The 21176-nt window shown below is 50.8% G+C and overlaps 3 protein-coding genes across 3 annotated transcripts; 2 read left to right on the plus strand and 1 right to left on the minus strand.

Moving 5' to 3' along the window:
* Positions 1–15: 15 nt before the first annotated feature.
* On the plus strand, positions 16–6823 carry VPS51 (VPS51 subunit of GARP complex; the record flags this gene model as incomplete). Its single annotated transcript, XM_079537554.1, has 10 exons — positions 16–231; positions 961–1090; positions 1182–1328; positions 2080–2302; positions 2848–3589; positions 4051–4269; positions 4690–4911; positions 5230–5351; positions 5949–6036; positions 6455–6823. The coding sequence occupies 10 exons, from the start codon at positions 16–18 to the stop codon at positions 6713–6715; spliced, it is 2370 nt and encodes a 789-aa protein (XP_079393680.1). The 3' UTR covers positions 6716–6823.
* Positions 6824–11374: 4551 nt separating this feature from the next.
* On the minus strand, positions 11375–13050 carry BET1L (Bet1 golgi vesicular membrane trafficking protein like; the record flags this gene model as incomplete). Its single annotated transcript, XM_079536692.1, has 4 exons — positions 11375–11583; positions 12277–12333; positions 12806–12897; positions 13032–13050. 4 exons carry the CDS (start codon positions 13048–13050, stop codon positions 11416–11418), a joined length of 336 nt encoding a protein of 111 aa, XP_079392818.1. The 3' UTR covers positions 11375–11415.
* A 730-nt stretch (positions 13051–13780) lies between these two features.
* Positions 13781–20912, plus strand: RIC8A (RIC8 guanine nucleotide exchange factor A; the record flags this gene model as incomplete). Its single annotated transcript, XM_079537026.1, has 6 exons — positions 13781–13864; positions 16119–16166; positions 17633–18247; positions 18846–18940; positions 19835–19985; positions 20796–20912. 6 exons carry the CDS (start codon positions 13781–13783, stop codon positions 20910–20912), a joined length of 1110 nt encoding a protein of 369 aa, XP_079393152.1.
* Between the last annotated feature and the right edge of the window lie 264 nt (positions 20913–21176).

Consider the following 21176-nt stretch of genomic DNA (forward strand, 5'->3'; position numbering starts at 1 on the left):
GGAAGTGTCAGCGCGATGGCGGAGGTGGAAGCGGCGGGGGCCGGGACCGAGACTGGAGGCAGCTCCGACTCTGGGAACGCAACGGGGAGCGGGAGCGGGAGCGGGTGGCGGCGGCCCCACGGTCCGCTCCAGCGGTATTATGGACCGTCTGCGGCCGAAGCGGCAGAGACAGACCTGGACCCTGCTGATATCAACGGGCCCCACTTCGACCCGGAAGTTTTTCTCACCAAGGTGACCTTTGACCCCACCGCGACCCTCGCTTCCCTTGGAGGACCCCTTCACCCCCTCCGAGGTGTTCGTGTAGGCCTCCTTACAGACACCCATAGGCGTTCCTGTAGGGAACTCCTTGCATACAGTTCCAGGGATGTCACATCTGTGTTCAGGGCCCCATTGGGGTCTCAGAAGGGCTCTGTGATATCGCCTGGGGAAACCTTTGGAGAAGATCCTGTCGCTCACTAATACAGATTCTTACGGAAACTCCTCCAGTAGGTCACCATTGGGTCCCTTAAAGACCCTCAGACCACTCAAAGGACCCTGTTGGGGGTTATTTGGGCATCCTGTAGACCACCTTCCTCCAGAGAAACTGCTTGGGATCTTATAGATCCCTTTATAAGGGTGGTATTGTGGTTAATGGGGACTTCTGGATTTCCAGCAGGACCCTGAGCTTCCATTGGAAGCTCGTTTGCAAATTCCATTGGGAGAGGTGGAGTCAAAGGCACATTTAGGGGCTTGAGTGGCAGTCAGGAGTTCCCCAGGTGGTACTTAGGGCTATAGAGGAACAGCTGGAGGGCCCTAGGAGCCAAGTAGAAGTGGAAAGGAGCACTTGAGGATCCCAGAAGCACATGCAGGGGCTTGGCTGAAGGGATTGAGTATTCCAGGAAGGCTGTTGGAGGTTGTGGGTGGGCCAACAGGGTGCAGCAAGACTGGGGCGAAATTGTACCACTATTGCCGTTCCTCCAGGTGCGCAGTGAGTGTCGCCTGGGGGAGTTGTTGTCTCGTGAAGCTACACTGGGGCGGGAGATCCGTGCTCTCGACAGTGACATGCAAACGCTGCTCTATGAGAACTACAACAAGTTCATTTCTGCCACAGGTGAGTACCTGGTAGGGACCCAGGCATCTTGAGAGGAACAGATGGCTCCCAGGAGTACAAGGTACCTATGTGTCTTGTTTCTTCTCTCCAGACACTATCCGAAAGATGAAGGTTGACTTCCGGCGCATGGAGGCAGAGATGGATGATTTGGCCTCCAACATGGCAGCCATCAGTGCCTCCAGTGCCCGTGTCAGTGCTGCACTGCAGGACCGGCACCGCCGTGGTGCTCAGCTGGCTGGTATGTGGAGGGAGAGATCCCGAGAGGGCAGATCTGGGCGTGTGGAGTGTCAGATCTTGAAGGTGGGGAACTCTGCAAGGGCAGGTCTTGGGGTTTTGTAGTGCTAGATGAAGATCTTAAGGTTAGAGGAATGTAGGAGTCAGATCTGGGGGGTTGGAGGGACAGATATGGAGGTTTGGAAGCTCAGATCCGGAAGTTGAGATCAGGTCTGGAGGTTAAGGGGAAAGATTTTGAGATGTGGAGGTTGGAGTTGGGTCTTGGGTTTGAGGAAATTAATCATGGAGTTGAAGGAACTTTAGGGGTAGACTGAGGAAGGCTGGGATGGTCAGATGAAGCCAGTTTGGGGGGTGATGACAGGTCTTTAGAGATACAAATAACAGGGCATTAGAGAACCTTAACGTGCATGTTTAATCAGGGGGGGAGGCAGATAATGGTGAGTGGGGAAGATCTGGGAATTATGGATGCAGCAAGGGTAGATATGGTTATTAGGTAGGTGGTTTGGGGTGGAACTGTCCTCAGCAGAGAACTCAGAGCTGCATAATGAAAGCAGATCCCGGAGCCCACACAGACATGCTGTCTTCTTTTTCCATGAGGGTGTTGGGTACCAAGGGGCAGATCTGAAGGTTAGGGGAATCCCAGCGGGCAGGTCAAGCTCTCGGTCCCACCCTGTCATTAGCCCCTCCGATGCTCACCCCACCCCAATGGCTGGCCCCAGCCCTAACTGCACTCCTGACACCCCCCCCCCCCCCAGGGGTGCAGGCACTGCTGCGGAAGCTGCAATCCCTCGTGGAGGTGCCAGGGCGGCTGCGGCGGTGGGCAACACCAGGAGCTGATCCTGCACGGGCCCTGCACTGCTACGCCCGTGCCCGTGCTGTGCTGCGCCACTACCGCCACCTGCCTTCTTTCCGTGCCATCGAGGATGAGAGCCACGCCATCATGGCTGAGCTGGCCCAGCGCCTCCGTGCACACCTCCGGTATGTTCGCTGTGGAACCGACTGACAGCAGCTCCAGGAAATGTTGTGGGTGGTTTTTTTTTAATGTGTTCACTCTGGAACCTACTGATGACAGCTCTGGGAAATAGATGTTCTTGGGGAGTATTCACTCTGGAAGCTAAAAATTCCAGGAACCATACATGTTGCAGAATATTCATGGAATACAGGGCTAATTCTGAAGACTACTGAGAACTTTTACAAAATTATGGTGTATATATTTTTTTCTCATGTGTTTGTGGTATAGAGCTAACTCAGGAAACTCCCTAACAGTTACAGTTTCTTTTTTACTACTATTCTAGTTATTGTGAATACTGGAATAATGATTTTAATTACTATTACCGCTGTTAGCTCTGGAATATACTGATGATATTAAGTAATTTTTTCTTCTTTGCTATTCAATAATTATTGTTAACCCTGAAGCCTACTGATGACCTTGATTGCTTTTCCTTCTTTTTTGCTGCGCCACCATTAACCCTGAAACCTCCTACCACTCCCAGCTAACCCCTTCATCCCTTCCCTCCCTCCAGGGATGACACCTTGGACCCGAAGGAACTCACTGAGTGTGTGGAGATGCTGCTGCAGCTGGAGGAACCACCCGAGGAGCTGTGCGAGGAGTTCCTGAGCCAGGCTGGTGCCCGCCTTGAGGCTGAGCTGGCGGCGCTGGAGGCTGAGCTGCCACCATCTGACCCCTCTGGCACTGCTTCCACACCACCTCCCGCCACCGACATCCTTGACTTTGTTGACCGCGGCAGCTCAGCCTTTGTGAGCAACCTGTGCCTCCTTGCAGCTTCATACCGCAGCCTCTTTGAGGGGCACCCTGGGGCTGGGGATGGCCGCCTAGAGGCGTTTGCCTCCACCCTCACCACCCGCTACTTCGAGCTGCTGGAGCGACGCCTGGCCCTGGAGCGAGGTCTGGGTGACACGTCACTGTTGGTGCGGGCGCTCGATCGTTTCCATCGCCGCCTCCGTGCTCTCCTGGAGCTGCTGCCCGCAGCCGGGGCTGAAGCAGGTGCTGCACTGGTGGCCCGAGCAGCGCGCGAGCGGGTGGCCCGCTACCTGCGGGCACTGCAGACCTTCTTTCTGGGGTGCCTGGGTGATGTGCGCCAGGCGCTGGCTGCACCCCGACCTCCTGGTAAGGATGGCCCTGGACTGCCTGACCTCTTGGCCACGCTCTCTTCCTCCGTTCTTGGTCAGCTCAAGGCCGTCCTGGCCTACGTGCAGCTCTTCACTGCCAGGGATGTTGCATTTGCCAGCCTGCCCTACTTCAAGGTGAGCTTGGGGGCAGTGAGAGGGTCACAGGGATGATTTGGGGGTGGTTAGGGGATTGCATGGGGCAGGTTCTGCGTTGCAGAGGGCAGATTTGGCTTCATTGGAGCTCTTCAAAGGTCAATGGGGCTTGTACAGGATGGATTTGAGGTTGCAGAGCTCATACTGGGGGGCAGTAGGGAAGTGTGTGAGGAACTGTTAGGGACTATGGTGGAGAGCTCCATTGAGCTCCGAAAGTATTTTTGAGAATGCAGGGGAGCTTTTTGATGGTCCCAGGGTGGTATTTTTGGGGCAAAACCCTCCGGTTTTGGTCACAGTCATGTCTGCACGGTGACATGAGTGTGATGTCAGTGCCCAGAAGCAGTTCTGTGGGGTGCAGATGAAGCTTTTAATGGTGCTGTAACAGCTTTTTGGGGCGTCAATGTGGTATTTTTGGAGTGTAATCCTCCCATTTTTGGTCACAGGGGGAGTTCTGTGTCGAGGCAGTGCGTGAAGGGCTGGTGGTGGCCTTCGTGCGCTGGCTCTGCCGTACTGCTCGGGGCTTTGCTGACAGCCCAGCTGAGCGAGGTGCCCCTGCAGCACCCCCAGCACTCCTGCTGCTCCTTGCCCGTCTCTGCCTTGACTATGAAGCCACTACCATCAGCTACATCCTCACTCTTACTGATGAGCAGTTCCCTCCAGAGGTAAGCCGCCCCAACTGTCCCTGTTGGCCCAGAATGGCTAAGAGGGGATTCTGACTGTTCCCAGATGTGACAATTTGGCCCTGAGTTCCTAGGTGTCCCAGTGTCTGTCCATGATTTCGTAGTGTTGAAAAGGCATAGAGACCTTTCTTCTAATTGAGTGTGATCTGGGGACTCCAAAATGTCCTCAGGGGGATCCTCCATGTGCCCACTGTGTCTCCGTCTCCATCCAGAATGTGGTCCCTCCTCCGCACATGGATGCGCAAGTGTCCCCAGGGTGTCCCAAGGGGCAGCACAGAATGTTCCCAGGAGGCAGTGGGGAAATGCGTATCCCCAAGTCCCTCCAAATGCTCCAAGGACATGAAGACAGCAGTGACACAGCAGCATATTCAGCAGCCTGGAGAGCATCCTTTGTACTTCCAGGACACAGGGCCAGCAGTGACGCCGGGGCCAGCGCTGTGTGCCGAGGCACGGGGAGCGGCGCAGCGGCTGCTCGACCACTACGTACAGGTCCAGGGAGCTGCGGTGGCACAGATGCTGCGGAAGAGTGTGGAGACACGGGACTGGTTGGGCACCGTCGAGCCCCGCAATGTCCGTGCTGTCATGAAGCGTGTGGTCGAGGACATCACTGCCATCGACGTCCAGGTCAGGGCAACACTAAGTCCCTGGGGAGTCTCCCTTGGTGTCCCTAAATCTGGTGTTCCCAGAATGTCCCAGATGTTCCTGGGAGGGTTTTCAAGTTTCAGAGGGTCCCTGGTGGGGAGGGGCTGACATCCCTGGAAAGTCTAGAGAGGATCCCTGTGGTCCCAATAAGATTCTTAATGATTTTAAGGGGACCCAGAGGGGTTTGGAAGGATCCCAGGGGGACTAGGAGGTTTCAGAGGGTTTTAAGGGATCCTGGTTGGTTTTGGGAACCTCAAAATATTTTGGGTGGATTTGGAAGATAGTGATGTGATGCTACAGGTGGGGCAGCTCCTTGAGGAAGGAGTGCGGCGGGCGCAGAGCAGTGACTCGAGCCGACGTGCCTTCTCTGTGTACAGCAGCTCACGGGCACCGGGACGCTATGCCCCCAGCTACACTCCCAGGTCAGCTCTGTGCCCCAGGCCACCTCTTGGTCACTGCCCAGTTTCCCTGGGTCACACCTTTGTCCCCATGTCCATGACCATCCCCATGTCTTCCCAACTGTCTTAACATCTCCAAATATTTCAACTTTCCCCTACTGTCCCCATGTCCCTGTTGTCATCTTCACATCCCTATCTCGATATCCATCCTCCTTCTCTGGCTGGCCCTGCATCCCCAAACAGTCCAAATATCCCTTGTTTATTCCCAACTTCCCCAGCTGTTTCCATCTTCCCTTCTGTTCCTATGTCCCCAGGCAATCCTAGTATCCCCTGATGATCCCCGTGTGCCCCATGTCTATGTCCTGTGGCTGTCTCCATGTTCCCTGACTGTCCCCACATCCGCTGTCCATTCCCATGTTCTACTGACTGTTTTTGTACACCCAAACTGTCCTCGTAGCCCTTCTGTTTTGGTATCCCCTGACAGTCTTTGTGTTCTCTGTCTCTTAGTCTCCTTCCCTTGTTCCCTGACAATCCCTGCATTTCCTGTTTTTCTGCACGTATCTTCCCCTTGCCCTCCGACTGTCTCTGCATCCCTGATCGTGCTGTTGTCACCATCCTCAGCGCCCCCATGGACACCCACCTGCTCAGCAACATCCAGAAGCTCTTCTCCGAACGCATTGACATCTTCAGCCCTGTTGAGTTCAACAAGGTGAGGCATGGGAACATGCCAGTGTCCCCAAGGGCAGCTCTTGACCCCACATCCCAAAGGCCCCAAAGCTGTCTGCCTTCCTACCTGTCACATGCCCCTGGTATCCCTGTGTCTCAAGTTCTGGGGTTCCCCAGAGCAGGACAAGCATGTCTGGACTTCAGGGAGGTCCCTGGGATGTGGACCAGGATGAGGGAGTCCCCATGCCCCTGTTGGTGAGACTGGTCCACCCCCAACAGCCCAACTGAGGGCATCCCTGACCTCCCATGTGACACGTCCCACGTGTCAGAACTCAGGACGTCCCTGGGGGCTGATGACCAGGATGAGGATTGTCCCTTAATTCTTCTCATCCCCAAGTAGCTGTGGCGCAAGGCCTCCCTGTGTTGGGCATCCCCTGATGCCACTTGTTCCCGTGTCCCAGGTGTCAGTGCTGACAGGGATCATCAAGATCAGCCTGAAGACACTGCTGGAGTGCGTGCGGCTGCGAACTCTAGGGCGCTTTGGGCTGCAGCAGGTGCAGGTGGACGGCCACTACCTACAGCTCTACCTCTGGCGCTTTGCTGCTGATGAGCGTGTGGTGCAGGGGCTGCTGGATGAGGTGGCTGCCAGTGCTGCCCACCGCTGCCTTGACCCTGTCCCTATGGAGCACAGCGTTGTTGAGCTCATCTGTGAGCGTGGGTAGGACCTGAGGGCACCTGAGGACATGGGTTGATGCACAGGTGAGGGGGAACAGGAGCCATCTGTGTGACCTCGTGTATTTAAGGACACCCCATGTGTTCCCACACATGACATATACAGACATATCATGCCCTCACACCTGTAAGGTCACCCCCAGCCCCAGTAACACCCCACAGTCTCTCCCCACCCCAGTGATGCCAACCCTGTGTCCCCCCCCATCCCCAATGACGTGCCACTTCATTCCACTTCTTTGGTGACATCCCCCCCTACACGTGGGACATGCTGCATGCAGCCCATGTGTCACAGTTAAGAACAGTAAATAAAATGCATGCAAGTTAAGCCTTGTCCCTGTGCCTGAATGCCTGGGGGTGAGAACATGTGGGCCCTAGAGGTTGGGTTTCTCTGGATGAGGGGAGCACTTGAACACCTGAGTTCCTGCTAGGTAGCAGGAGGACCCAGCCCCTCATGTGAGCACCCAATGCCTCGTGCAAACATCCATTTCTTCCTGGCAAACTTGTATAAGCACCCCCTGTGCACCATTGCACCCTGCACAGAAGTTACCACTAGCAACAAAACATATCTTTTAGTGACACAAGGTTGAAAATGTGATAAGTGGAAATCAAGGTAAGAGAATGTTTTGTAGAGCTCTTAGTTGTGGTTGCTGCTTTGTGACCCAGCTTCAGCAGTTGAAGGTCTGACGTTTCAAAGCTTCTCACTTCTGTTCTTGTTTAATGAGAGGAAACTTGGGAATGTCTCTCATTACATTCTCTCCCCCTTCCCAAGCCACTCATTTGAGATGATGTGGAGAGAGAAATAATTACAGGCTTCTGAGTGCAGGACAGGAGGGAAAAGAACAGCAGGATTTATTTGCCTCACTTTTCTCCCCGGTTGGCCTTTGCTGACAGGTTCAGAGCTGCATCTGCATGCCTCAGCCAGCCTGCAATCACTGTGCCAGCTCTGCCGGACAGTGCAGGGAGCTGGACTAGCACTCAGCCCTGACCAGACGATGTACATTTTTAAGTAGTGTGTTAATCGCGTTAACACTTGAGGAAATTTGAAGTTACTCTGTGTGTAACACGTTAATGTAACAATTGAGAGGGCTACTATTAGATGGTGCTAGAAAACAATATTTCAAAGAATAGTTCAAGCTTCATGCGAATTCCTGCTTTGTCCTGCAGTGGCAGGGACAATTCAGTTTGGATTCGAGAATCTTCATGTTCAGCTTTTCAATTTAAGGTTAATATTAAGGATTTAGCATGTGTGTATATATACACACGTATATACAGTGCACTTTCTACAGGAAAAGCATGACTGAGTTCTGTACAGTTTAAGAACAGAATGCTGTTATCTTGATTTGCAGCCTAGCAAACACATGAGCAAAAGCAAAACACAAAGGAAAAACAGTCTAAAACCAGTGCTTTATTTACAACTGCTAAAGCAAATTGAAATTGCCACCATTGTGAAGACCAGACCGTTCTGGTGGCACTTCATCATAAGTCATCAGCTTCAGAATGGACAAGAGTTGGGAGCTGCCACGTTTAAAGGAAGCAGTAGTAAGAACCAAATGAAGTCACTGCTGCCTCCTTTTCTCCCTGCACATCCTTTCTCAGACTTGGAAAAAAAGACACCTAATCCAGCTACAGTAGGATTTAGTGTTTTGACATAGCACAACAAAGGTCAACACTGTCTATTTGTGTCTGGACCTGGATTAGTCCAAAGCCAAAGGAAACTTGCAGCCATTGATGAATATAGGCTCATTAGAGAGGAGGAAGACTGAAACAGGAGGGGGAACGTGTCAGTTCTGCAGAGGTTACTGGAGGACAAGAAAGCCAAATAAGCAGAGACTTGGAGCAGGGAAAACCAGAACGTGCAAGTATTTGGTACAGAAAACAGATGAGATAAAACAGTGCTTTTGTGCAGCTGCTTTGTAGAGTCAGAGCAGGAGGCTTCTGCAGTGGAGGTTTGTCTCGTGTGAGAAAGAGCTTTTTGTTTCTGGTCTTTCCCCAAACAGACATAGTGTTTTTAAAGTTACAAATCTCTTACTGGAATTAGAGGCAGCCTTGAATAATTCAGCTATGGAAGATCACAGCTAGGGTGTAATGCAAGTGAGATGCTGATTAGCCCAATGCAAAGACAGAGAAGGGAAAGGAACTTTTATTTTCCAGCTACCACGCTGCATTGCACGTTTGTGGGGAACGCTTGTTTTGTAAACCAAACTGGTTGGGGTGTGCTTTGCCACATGCCTGACACCAGCACTGCAGACAGGACTCCGCAAAGCAAGTTAATTGTTTCTTAGGTTGCCTCCTATATTAATAAATAAATCCCTTAACCTTTGGATTGAATCCTTCCTCGACCTCTCCAGCATCACCCCACCAGCATGGTTTAGAAGTTTTACTCGACCTCAACCACACCTTTCAAAGTGTTTTAATAGCAGGGTGCTCTAATACCTGAAATTAACTGTAACAAGGCTGTAATTAGCTTTCTCATCTGTCCTCTTAAAATCTTTCGCACTATACGTGTGCAAATCAAGGCAGCTTGTGGACTCTGACTCAGCCTTCCTGTTGGGTCCATTCAAAGCTTTACCTAGATGGATAATGAAGACCAAGCGAGCAATTAAAGTTGTGCTCCTCAGCAACTCTTCACTGAAACTACCGGAAAGTATCGGGGTTAGTACCTAATGCTAACTTCATTTCAAAACTACAGATTTCATTTCAACACTGACACCAAGGATATTAACAGGTCTCCAAGTCAACAGGAAACTGAGACCAAGCACAGAAATCATACAATCACAAGGTTGGGAAGGACCTACAAGATCATCTAGTCCAACTGTCTTCCCATTACCATTGCTACCACAAGCACTAAACCAGATCTCGTAGCTCCTCATCCAGACACCTCTTGAATGCTGCCAGGGTCAGCAGCTTCACCACCTCCCTGGGCAGCCATTCCAGTGCCTGACCACTCTGAGAGAAGAAGTTTTTCCTTATGTCTAAGAGCTTAGTGGCCGCACTGGACTAAGTTGCACGTTCATAATTCCAAAGTTTATAAATCATCACCCTAAACTTTGCAGCTTCCAAAGCTCTGCTGATTTATTAAACTTGTATTGACAAATGTCTGGATTTGTCAGATTTGGCAAGTATCAGTAATGGAGATAAGACAAAAGTATCCCTTAAGAATTGGCTGCAAGAAATAAAGGCATGAACATCAAAACCATGTGATATGTGGAAATCCAGTTAGAATGAAGTGGTCACTGCAGGGCAGGCGGCTGTCCAGACGGTGGCTGATGAGTGGCTGGAGGGCTACAAGCACAACCACACCACCGTGTTCCTGCAGCTGCTCACCTTCATCATCCACTCCTGCAGCTGCCAAGGGATGGTGACAGAGTGATGCTGTGGGAGGTGGACAACACCGCTATCATCCAGTGGCTGACGGAGCTCTTCCGGGAGCACTTGTCCAAGTACCTGCTGTCCCTGCAGATACAGCCCTGATGCTGTGTATGGCAGTGGCCCTGTGGTGCAGTGTCCTGTACAGTGGTTTACTGCTCGGTGGCCTCATGGAGGAGTTGAGGACGTGAACGCAGCGCTTCCCAGCATCATTCCTCACCGATGGACAGCTCAAGTACTTGGGGTGGACCCTGTATGACAAGCAGGTGGAGGTGCAGCCACACTGCATCTGGGCACTGCAGGATCTGTAGGTGCTGTGGAACATGGCTGCTCAGATGGAGCTGTTCACTGGGTGCTCCAAAGGCTGCTTGTTAGTCGTGGTGCTGGATAAGGACTCGGAGGTGGAGTCTGCAGGGCTGTTGATTGAGGAATTCTCCCGGAGGCGCTATGGCCAACTGTCACCCGGTGTACCTGGTGGTGTTTGGCATTCACCGCACTGCCACCAGACTGATACTGTACTGTAACTGTGCCCGTAGGACCCTCATCGTGACAGTGACATGGCATTACCATGTGACAGTGACAACTGCCTGTTCGTCTGCCTGCTGTGCCATTTCTTCCTCTGCAGCGAGCTCCACGAGCATGCCACGTTCCTGGTGGACAGCTTACAGGACTGCACCAGAAAGTGGCTGCACAAGTGGGAAAGGGTCCGTACCATGCTGCTGTAGGATGCCCTCACTGACTGCCAGAAGGCCCTCCTGGAGCTGTTGGCCACTGCCACCACATGGGTGACACAGGGACAGCCACCCCCAGGATGGAGACACTCTCAGAAGCTGCAGCATAAAGTACAGGTGGAAGAACACGTGTCTCAGCCATTGCTTGGAACCAGTCATGAACTGTTGGCCAAGTTCTCGGTGGACATAGAGAAGGTGATGCTAATGATGGAGGTGTTGGGGTGTATTGAACTCGGGGTGTACTGCAGCAGGTGGATGGAGAGGGGGGCTGGCGCAGGCACTGGCCCAGCTCCAGGAGCTGGTGCAGAAACATATGGGGCTGGAGGTTTTGAGGGCAGATGCCTGTGCTTTGGGTCATTCTGTGACCCACAACTGCCACTGTGTGGGCATGGGGACCTCATCTGGAGCTGGTGACTGTGCTGTCATACTCATTTTATCTCCGAGAACAGTGACAAAACACTGGTGAAAAGTTATTTGGAATGTCTGTTGGGAAGTCCCAAAGATCCCGAAGCACGGCAGACCTAGAAAGGCTCTGAACAAGTCTGTCAATCACGTAATTTTAGTTCAGTGAAACTGCTGCACAAGAACCAAGATCAAGTCCCCACTTTGGACACAAGATAGTAGAGGATGAAGAAAACAACAATCAGTCCTATAGAAACAAAGCAGAGTAACTTGCGGTTCTCCCTCCCGGACCGTGTCATGGTGGTGAAACGCTTCACACTGCCAGTCAGCAGGCCTGTCACACTCATAAAATCTGAATCCTGGAGGAGAAAGAAAACACAGAAAGAGGCATTTTAAACTGGAAAAGCAGTCCACGAAGAGTCCTGCTTCCTGCTTAAAAAACAATTGCAGCAGGAGCTGCACAGTAACTGTCTGTGTCTCTGTGCCTATCATGTCTCTCTCAGGAGGAACTTCCCTGCCATTGCTCATGGCAACGGCACAAGTAAATACTTCATACAAAGGAAATGTCTCTACATAAGCTAGCACCACTAATGCATGCCAGGTCAGGCTAAAAAGCACCAAAATCATGCAGTTTCTTTCCATCAGTTCTCTCTTTTCAGCATGGGGCAGCATGCATCTGTACCACCACCAGGTGGTAGCAAACAGGTCTCAGATCAATGCAGTTTGTTATCATTTTGACTCCTTGTCTGTTTTCCTTACTCATAAACTACCTCCCAGTTTTTGCTCATGTTTCTCCTGAAACATCTCAAAATCTCTCTAACAGAAGCACAATTGCATGCTGATTCAGGGCTTCTCCTTTAAGATATCTTGCCTTTACACCTCTTATTCCAGCTCTCCACTCTTCTAATTTCTGGGCTGAACAAATATCCATTTCAGTTACTCAACACCATCAGCGTACACGGCTATTAAACTTCCAAGCTGAGCTCCCACCTTTGACCAAACTGGTTTCAACATGGAAATTCATGTTATTTACACTGTTTTTGGTTCTTTACCATGCCATCCAGGTATCGGTTTTGTTCATCTGCGTCTTTATCAATATCCAGAGCCAGCTACAGAGCACAAGAGAGAACACTGATATTAATGAACTTATAACACGAAGACAACCTAGAATGCATCTAAATGCTTGTAAAACCTGAAACACATGCTAGAGGATGCAGTGGCTTGCTCTTCATCTGCCACACAAACAGGTTTGTGAAGCACAGCCACAAAACAAGGTTCTCACTGCTCTTTCAGGCTGTCGGAATTCTTCAGCTGTAGAAATAAAGCTTGGCAAGGTGGCAGAAACTTTCATGTGTCAGACATATAAAAGCTCCTTCCAGCAATGCTGCCAACAGATGATGGACCAAAGATTCAGAATTGCCTCCTACTGGTACAAGCCATGCCAACGTATGACCACAGGGCTCTCCGAGGGCCGTTAAGACGTAGGAAGCCCACTGACCACACATTCGTGTTGCTCGTGAGACCCTGCAAGCGTACAACCGCGATAACCGCCCTTCCTTCACCACAGCACCAGCAACTCACCGACTTCAGCCTGGTGACTTTGCTGGCCAGGCTCTCTGCCATGCGCTTGTTTTCCACGTCCAGCATATCCTCCATGGCAACCGCATTCTGTCCTGAGAAGAAAAAAGATGCGTCTCATCAGCCTGGCGCGGTGCACCGCACATCCCCGTGGCGCGCTGGGCGCACTGCCCCATATGGCGGCGGGGCGCCCCTCGGCCCAGCGCGCCGCTCGCGGCCTGCCCCTCACCTCGCCCCCAGTCCGCCATGGCGGCGCCCGGCGTGGCGGGAGGCGGCCCCGCCCGGCAGGAGGAGCCCCGCCTCCGCAAAATGGCTGCCGGGCCGCCGCCTTCCCCGTTGGGTGGCGGGGCCCGGCGCTAGCGCCGCGTGCCCTTGTGGTTAGCGAGCTCCGAGCGCGGGAGATGCGGCAGGGCGCCGGGGACAGGCAGGTAACGGTGCTTCCTCCCGCCCCCCCCGCCGCCTGGGTCTGCCCGCCCCAGGCCGTCCGCCGCCTGGCTGCCTGTCCTCCCCAGCTCCGCTCGCTCCCCGGGAATGTTTCTGGGTTTGTTTGTTTTTGTAGCTGCTCCCCGCGATGGCAGGAATCGGGGCAGGCCGGGGAGGAGGAGCAGGGAGCTATTTCGGGGAGCGCCGTGATCTGCCGCGGTAATCCTCAGGCAGGGAGGGGGGGCTGTCCCAGCGCTGCGCTGGGAGGGCGTGCATTAAACGTCGGAAAGCAAAGGGGAAGAAGAGGATTAGAGGGGCAGAGAGGAGGGCTGGCCGTACGTGGCTCACCCATCTGCTCTGCTTTATGGACGTAACAGCGAGCCATCTCACTTGATTTTTATTTCTTTTCCTCCTCCTTTTCCCCACCCCTTTCTGGCTGCCTCTCAGCTCTTAGGATCTAGATCCCTTTGCACCACTGTTATCCAGGAGCCCTGGAAGCCCCTCACTCCCCTTCCTCTCTGCTTCCCCTTCCTCTGTTGCTGAGCTACTGATGTAATGGAGCTCAGGACTGTAGTGGCCACGGTGGAAAACGGGGAGCAAGATGCGGTCCTCAAGGTGCTTCAGATCTACAACCAGGAGGTGAGTAAGCATCACACCTCAGCCTGATGTCACCTGCTTCTGTTGGCAAGCCTGGAAGCAGGTTGGCCTTGTTATGGCATCGCAGCGCTACCCAGCTGTCCCCAGTTTGTCTCCTCTGAGCATCTGTCTCTGTATTTCTTCCCTGGAGATGTCACAGACTGCTTTGTCTTATTACTTGCAGGCTGCATCTTGCTTGATGCTTTGCTAGGAAGCAGCTAAGCAGCCTCGCTTTATCTCGTTTATGCTGGAAGAAAAGCACATGGGAAGGATTTTCTTTATTATCCAGATCACAAGTTAAACCCCATGGGGGAATAATCATGGGCATGAAGAGTGAGTAGGAGGAGCCTTGATGTTGAGCAAGGCTTGGAGGTAATAAAGCTCACACCAAGGGAGGAGCTGCAGGTGGAATTCTTGTGATTTCTAAGTGGAAGATCATTAGAAACTGGTGTGAACGGAGGCTGGAATTGGATTCAGGTGCCCGATCTGAAAGCTGACACATGGAGTAGTGAGTGTGATATATGAAAAAGACTGTGTTGGGAAGCTGAAATGCAAGTGGCTCAGCCTTACAGTGGCAAAGATCATCTGCAGGGGTAGTTCCCTTTTGAAACTGTCTGCCAGGGAAATTTCCTTGAGAGGGTTTCCACCAGGCTAGAGCTGGCCCTGCAGATCTGTGACTCATTCTGCACCATTCCAAAGTAGGAGGGAAAAGCTGGTGGGGAAAACCTGTGAATATTTTACAAGAGTGTGCAAGAGGGGAAGAGCACTTCTATTTCCAGCAGTTGGTTTTGAAACAGGAGAGGTCTTAGCTAAGGACAGTGGATCCCTGTTAAAAGGACGGTCTGCAGGATTAGCATTGCTGGCAGCAGCTGGCATGCTGGAGAATTTAGGATAGCAAATGGCATTTGTTGTGCAACCATGTTGAGGCATCAAAACCAATGCCTTGAATTCCTCCAGCTGGTTTCTTTGTCAGCATATCAAGCGTAGGAAACTCGTGAGAATGTCAATGATTTTGCTAGCCTGTCTGGAAGAAATGGAGCGGCTGAAGAGATGAAACTGATGATAAACCAAGTGACTTCCTTGCATCGTTTTTTTACTGCAAAAGCTGATGTTATATCCTTCCCTAGTGTGTGTGTGTGTGTGTATATTTAATTCACTATTAAATATGGAGTCAGTTCCTGGTTGCCAGGAATAAAATACAGTTAAAGCAAACCCACAGGTGTGTTATGAAAATATATGTAAATGAGCTCACAGGAGCCTGCAAAGAAGCTCTGGAAATGCCCTGTGCAGGAAATCAGTCTGGCTAACGTTCAGACTTGAGAAGATTCAGTGATACAAGGAGAAGCTCCGCTCTGCATGGAGTTGGGGATGCTGTAGGAGCAAAGAACAAGGATTTGCTTGCAAGTAGCAAGGAGGTGAGGCTTTCTTTTAGGGAGGAAAAGAAACAATAACAAGGGGAGAAGAGTGTAGGCATAGCTTGATGGTGTCACTGAGTGTAGTCAAGGTATTTTGCCCAGCAAGGCTGTGGATACTGAGTATCTGGAGGTGCTCAAGGCCAGTCTGAGCGACGTTTTGGGCATACTGATCTGGTGGTGTTCGTGCCTATGGCAAGCTGTTGGAGTTGAGATGATCTTTAAGGTCCCTTAAGACCCAAACCATTCTATGAGTTATGGGGTATTTGGAATGTGTTGAATACCCACCTCACAGCTGCAGTATATAAAATTAAGCTCGTCCATCAGAGAGGCGCAGCTTTGGCCTGTGACATGCAGTGTTCACCATTGAGCCAGCGGAAGAGTAAAATGGGTATTCATCAAATGTTTTTCAGGGATGAAAGAGAAGGAAAGCAACTTAGACCTGGCAGCATGGGCTGTATGTGTGCTTTTCAGACAAGTTTCATTCCTGCTTGTGGTGAGATGTAGTTGGAGTTACTGGATACAAACTGTGTTGAACAGAGAAGGCAATAATGAAGCAAAACTCTCAGCAGCAGGAAAACTGTCCTTGTGTCTGGCTCCTCAGGAGCCTGTGCTGCTTGTTACAAATCCTGTGAATACTGCAGACCTTTCTAAGTCCTCTGACACCTTGCCTCTTTGATTCCCTGCCTCTGAGCTGGTAAGAACTGCTCTTAAGAAGGCTTGTATGTCTTTGCAGCGTGTTTTTCAGACCTGTTGCTTTTCAGGCTTATGTCCATTCCCCGGTTGGGGAAGGCAGTTTTGTGGATTTTTTTAAACTCATACCTTGTTTCTCTTCTGCCCTACAGAAATCTCAGTGCTTCACCTTTGATGATGAGGAACGGGAGGAGAGGAAGGTAAGCATGCTCTTTGGCTTCTTGTTTTTGTTGGATAATGAAATCTGCAGCTCTGAGCTTGTGTGGCAATGCTTGGAGATGGCAGCTCCAGCAGGGCAGGAGATGGTTTCTTACTCCTGAATCTGATGAAGTACCTGGTTGGGTTCTATTAGGTGGTGGCTGAGGATAAAAATCAGCATTCTTCCAACGTTAGCAATCACTTTGGGCTTCGTGATGCATATAGCTTCAGCAGCATGCATGAGAAGTGTCCTCGTGTGTGTGTTTGTGTGTAAATGGTGCAAGTCTGCTAGGCAAAGTTCACAGGAGCATGTAGATAAGTGCTTTTGCTCAGAGCCATCTGCAGGATTTGACCAAGGCTGTGTATTAAGAAACCCTTTCAGCTGGAATAATCTGGCACTCAGTGGAAAGAAATATCCCTGTCCATTTCCACTCGTGGCATTTCTCTTATGCCAGGGCAGGCCTTTGCACAGCTGCACTGTGGATATGCTTGGTGGGATCTGCTTTAAGAAAAACATCTTTGTTTTTCTTCTGCCTGGGATATTTTCCATCTGGATCAGTTTTGTGGTGGACTGTGTGTGGAAGCAGGGGATTACTTGTGGAGTATGATGTTTTGATATGTGTAATTAAAACCTAGCTGCACTGGGTTGTGTGAAGCTTTACCTTTTGCTCTTGTACTTTTCCATGTTTGCTATCACGTATGTTATTGTTACTCACAAGGGTTAGATCTTCAGCTGTGATAAATCAGTGTTACTGGAGCTCTGTCAGTCTGTACCTACTGAGGATCTGGGCTAGTAGGGCTCCAGACAGCTCTGAGATTTAGGGAGGTTCTTTTTATTTGAATCTTCTGAGGTCTTTTCCCCTCCTTTCTTACCGCATCACGTGCACTTCTGAACCCATTTTATTCCTTTTCCCCTCCCACAGCAGTTCTCTGATGCTTCTCAGCCTCAGCAGTCTGTTTTTGGAGCACCCAAAGCAGATGCTTCTCTGGTCTTAAGGCTCTGGGTGTGGCTGAACCACTGCTGTTGAATTGACTGCTGGTCCTCAGTGAAGATATAAGGGACTTATTTGCCCTGCTTTCTTAGCTTATTGCAGCTGTCAGGTAATCCATGTTAGCCAAAACCATCCTAACCACGGGTGAAGCTAAAATAAGTAGTTGTTCACTCAGTCAGCAACAGCTGCATCTTCCTGTTCTCCGCTTAGATCTGACAGCACTCCCCAGCCATTCTTTGTCTCTTGCTGGTTGTCCTCGCTTGACTTGGGTCAGCGTTAGGTGCCAGAGGCAAACACTTTGAGAGCTGCTGTGCATGGCCTGGATCAGAGCTGTTAGAAGGCCTGTATGTAGATGATGCTTTGTGTCTAGATGATGCTCCCATCTTTAGGGCGGGGTGTTACAGCATGCTACCTTGCACTGGGGCTGCATTGTGAAGTGTCAGCATGTGAGACATTCTTTGTTTTCAACCACACAGAAAATGGCCCAGTTGCTGATCAAGTTCCTGGAAAGAGAGCTCCAGCCATCCTGCCAGGTCACGTGCTTGGAAAGCATCCGCATCCTGTCCCGGGACAAATACTGCCTTGAGCCTTTCACCACCAAGGAAGGGCTGAAGACCCTCTCCAGGCATGCTGGCATTGATTACTCAGAGGAGCTCATCCGAGAGGTCCCAGACTTGGAGGTCATCCTGGAATCCCTCAAATGCCTCTGCAACATTGTCTTCAGCAGCCCGAGGGCACAGGAGCTGACAGCTGAAGCTCGGCTGGTGGTGGGCCTGACAAAGCGCGTCAAACTCTACAATGAGAGGAGCCTTCCTCATGAAGTCAAGTTCTTTGACCTGCGTCTTCTCTTCCTGCTGACAGCGCTGAGAGTGGACATCCGACAGCAGCTAGCCCAGGAGCTCCGGGGCATCAGCCTGATGACAGACACCCTGGAGCTGACTCTAGGCGTCAAGTGGATGGACCCCTATGAAGTTGTCACTGAGGAAGGACTGCTTCCACCTTTGCCTCGGCAAGAGACGGAGCGAGCCATGGAAATCCTGAAAGTGCTCTTCAATATCACTTTCGATTCCAGCAAGAGGGAAGTGGATGAGGTAAGCTCCTTGAGTGTTACACCACACTACATTCGCTTGTCTACTGGTTTTCACCTCTTCTTGCACATCCTTGTGTTAGATACCAGCCCCCATGCGGCCTCTGCTTACATGTAAGCGTAGCAAGAGACTTGTGTGTCTGGACCTTTTTCTGTAGGGTACTGTCTCTGTCTGACACATTAAGACTTTTCAGCATTAAAACCTGCAAGTTGGGCATTTTTCTTTCTTAATGATATTAATGACTTGTGTAAGTGGGAAAGCAGACCCCCTCCTCCCCCCCCTCCCACATAACTCACTTGTGTGTGTCCTGTTGCCTTTTGCCTCTGGACAAGATCAAAAGGAGGTCTGACATCATCTCTACTTTATCCCTGGGCCTGCTCCTGGGCCTCTTCCAGCCCTTGACTTGGTGCTGTAGAGTGATGGGGAAGGTATCTGGCAGCAGATTGAGAATCTGGAGGATATTTGCATGTATACCCCCTGATACAAGTGAGCAGGTTGTTGCAGGGCAGGGATGGGGCTGTGGGTTGTAGGGGCAGCAGGGTTTGGTTTGTGGAGAATTCACTTTTCTGATCAAGGTTTTCGTTTTCTGTTTTGGAACCAGGAAGATGCTGCTTTGTACCGGCACTTGGGTGCCCTCCTGCGCCACTGCCTCATGATCTCTGCTGATGGGGAGGACCGGACAGAGGAGTTCCACAGGTCTGCTAGATAACTAGATAATGGCCTTTACTGGACACAGCCTCGAGGTCTCCCCAGCGCTGGCCCTGCCTGACCTTGGCATTAGCATCCTTTGCTTATATGGTGATTGTTAGGACCACTGCTGAGAAGCAGGCATCTTTTGTCTGGTTTGCAAATTCCTCATGCTGCTAGAGTTCAGAAGTGGCCTTGTCCTTTGCAGTCAAATTGTGTGCGGTAATACCACAGCCTGGTTTACAGGAGAAAAATCTTTGGTCTGCGCCTTCCTGACTGCTGAGGTCATGTTCAGAGTAATGTATCAGGTCCCTTTGATGGTGCTACCCACAGTGAGCCAGGGCAGATGTTTTTTGTTTTTTTTTTTTAATTAAAGAGTCCCTGGGCTGGTCTTAATTAACTGTACGTCTCCTGAGCCATGCTCAGAAATTGCGTGTGTTACACTGTTGGGCCTTATTGGTTCAGGGCTGTCAGCTTTGAGCAAGCAGCACCATCTGTCCCTAGGAAGACCACAATAGAAAGGATCCTGAGCAATGCATTCTAGCAGCCATCAGAGTATGAATGAGTGATGCAGCAGCAGTCCCTAGAGACCACCCTCTCTCCACCTGGCTTGGTCCTAGTTGGCCTCTGTGTCAAGGTCTGTGGTTTTTCTGTTGTCACTGAAGTATTTTTGGACTTTCAGCAAGTTGTTCAACTGTACTGGGGGGTGGAGGAGGGAAGCAGTTTCGCTTATTCAATTCTAGTGGTGTAGGTAAGTCGGGATCCAGCCCAAAGAGAGCTTGGTTCTGTTTTCAGAGTCCTTTTGCTCCTGGAAGTTCGTAAAGAACCTTGATTCCTGTATAGTTGGTGAATTTCTATGAACAAAGATCCATGACTATGTATACACCTCTGTTCTTTCTTAAGCCACACAGTTAATCTTTTGGGTAACCTGCCCCTGAAATGTCTGGATGTTCTCCTGACCCCAAAAGTCCGTCCAGGATCACTGGAGTACATGGGTGTCAACATGGATGCGGTTAATATCCTGCTGGATTTCCTAGAACGACGCCTTGACAGGGTAAGCTGAGAGGCTGCTGCACAGAGCTCTTCACTGCTGCTTTTCACAAGTTCAGTGCAGGGCACATTTCTGTAAGCTTGCATTCAGCCTTGGTGCTGAGCAATTCAACTCATTGTGCCAAAATCACAGGAGTGCAAGTAAAAGGCATGGCTACTTTGGAGACAGTGCTGTACAGAAGTGGCAGTTGTTGGTAGGACTAGAACATTTGTGAACTGGGAGGGTCACTGGCACTGCTGCTATGGCAGGTAGTGAGATTGACAGAGCCAGCAGATGCTTATCTTTGTGATTCAAATATTCTGTTTCACTCAAGTCAATTATGATTTGGTGGGCAGCTTAATTGGTTGATGCAGGCAAGTCTCTAGACTGGTGGCTTGTTATGACACTGTCCCAGCAGTCTGCTGTCAGAAGACTGGCAGTCATAGTGTTATTTGTCAAGAGCATTTGTCTTTCTTTACTCCTCCTGGGCACTTGTCCCGCTTTGTTCCATTGCTTTTGACAGCCTGATTTTGTACTGTTATTGAACTAGTGGCCATTTTCATTCTCTGGAGTTATTCCAGAGGGTCTTCAGATTTTACTGCTGCACTTATCTGCTCTAGATGTTCTGCACTGAGTAGAAATGCTGAACAGAGGGACTCAGAAAGCCTTGCTGTTGGAGGAATGATGAAACATTGAATTTCCTGTAGCAGAAGCTGTTATGTCTCAGTGTCCCTCTGTTTCCCTGCAGTTCAGTGCTGATGATCTCCACCATGAGCCAGGGAAGTTGAGCTCAGTGTAACTGACATGTTGCTCATCTTGTGAATGCTTCTGCAGGGACATAAGCTGAAGGAGAGCTTGACCCCTGTGCTGAACCTGCTGACTGAGAGTGCCAGAGTCCACCGCCAGACAAGGAAGTTCCTGAAGGCAAAGGTATGCCATGGATTCAGCTGAAAGTCAAGTGGTGGTGCTCTGAGGAGAGAGGAGAATAGCAAGTTGCCTAAATATTGCCATTCTCCAAGGAGACTTCCTCTCTCTGTTAGATTCATATATATGTGGGGTTGAAGCCCATGATGTGCATGGTGTTTTTTTCCACCTCCCCCCGTGCTCTGTGGATTTGTTAGACTTAGTTGACTTGTACAATGCATGCACTTCTTTCCCTGCCTACCCTACGGATGCTGTTCCAGCTCCAGTTACTGCTTCTCGCTGTGGCTTTGT

This window comes from Tetrao urogallus, assembly GCF_951394365.1.
Source record: "Tetrao urogallus genome assembly, chromosome: 6".
In the NCBI taxonomy this organism is placed as follows: Eukaryota; Metazoa; Chordata; class Aves; order Galliformes; family Phasianidae; genus Tetrao; species Tetrao urogallus.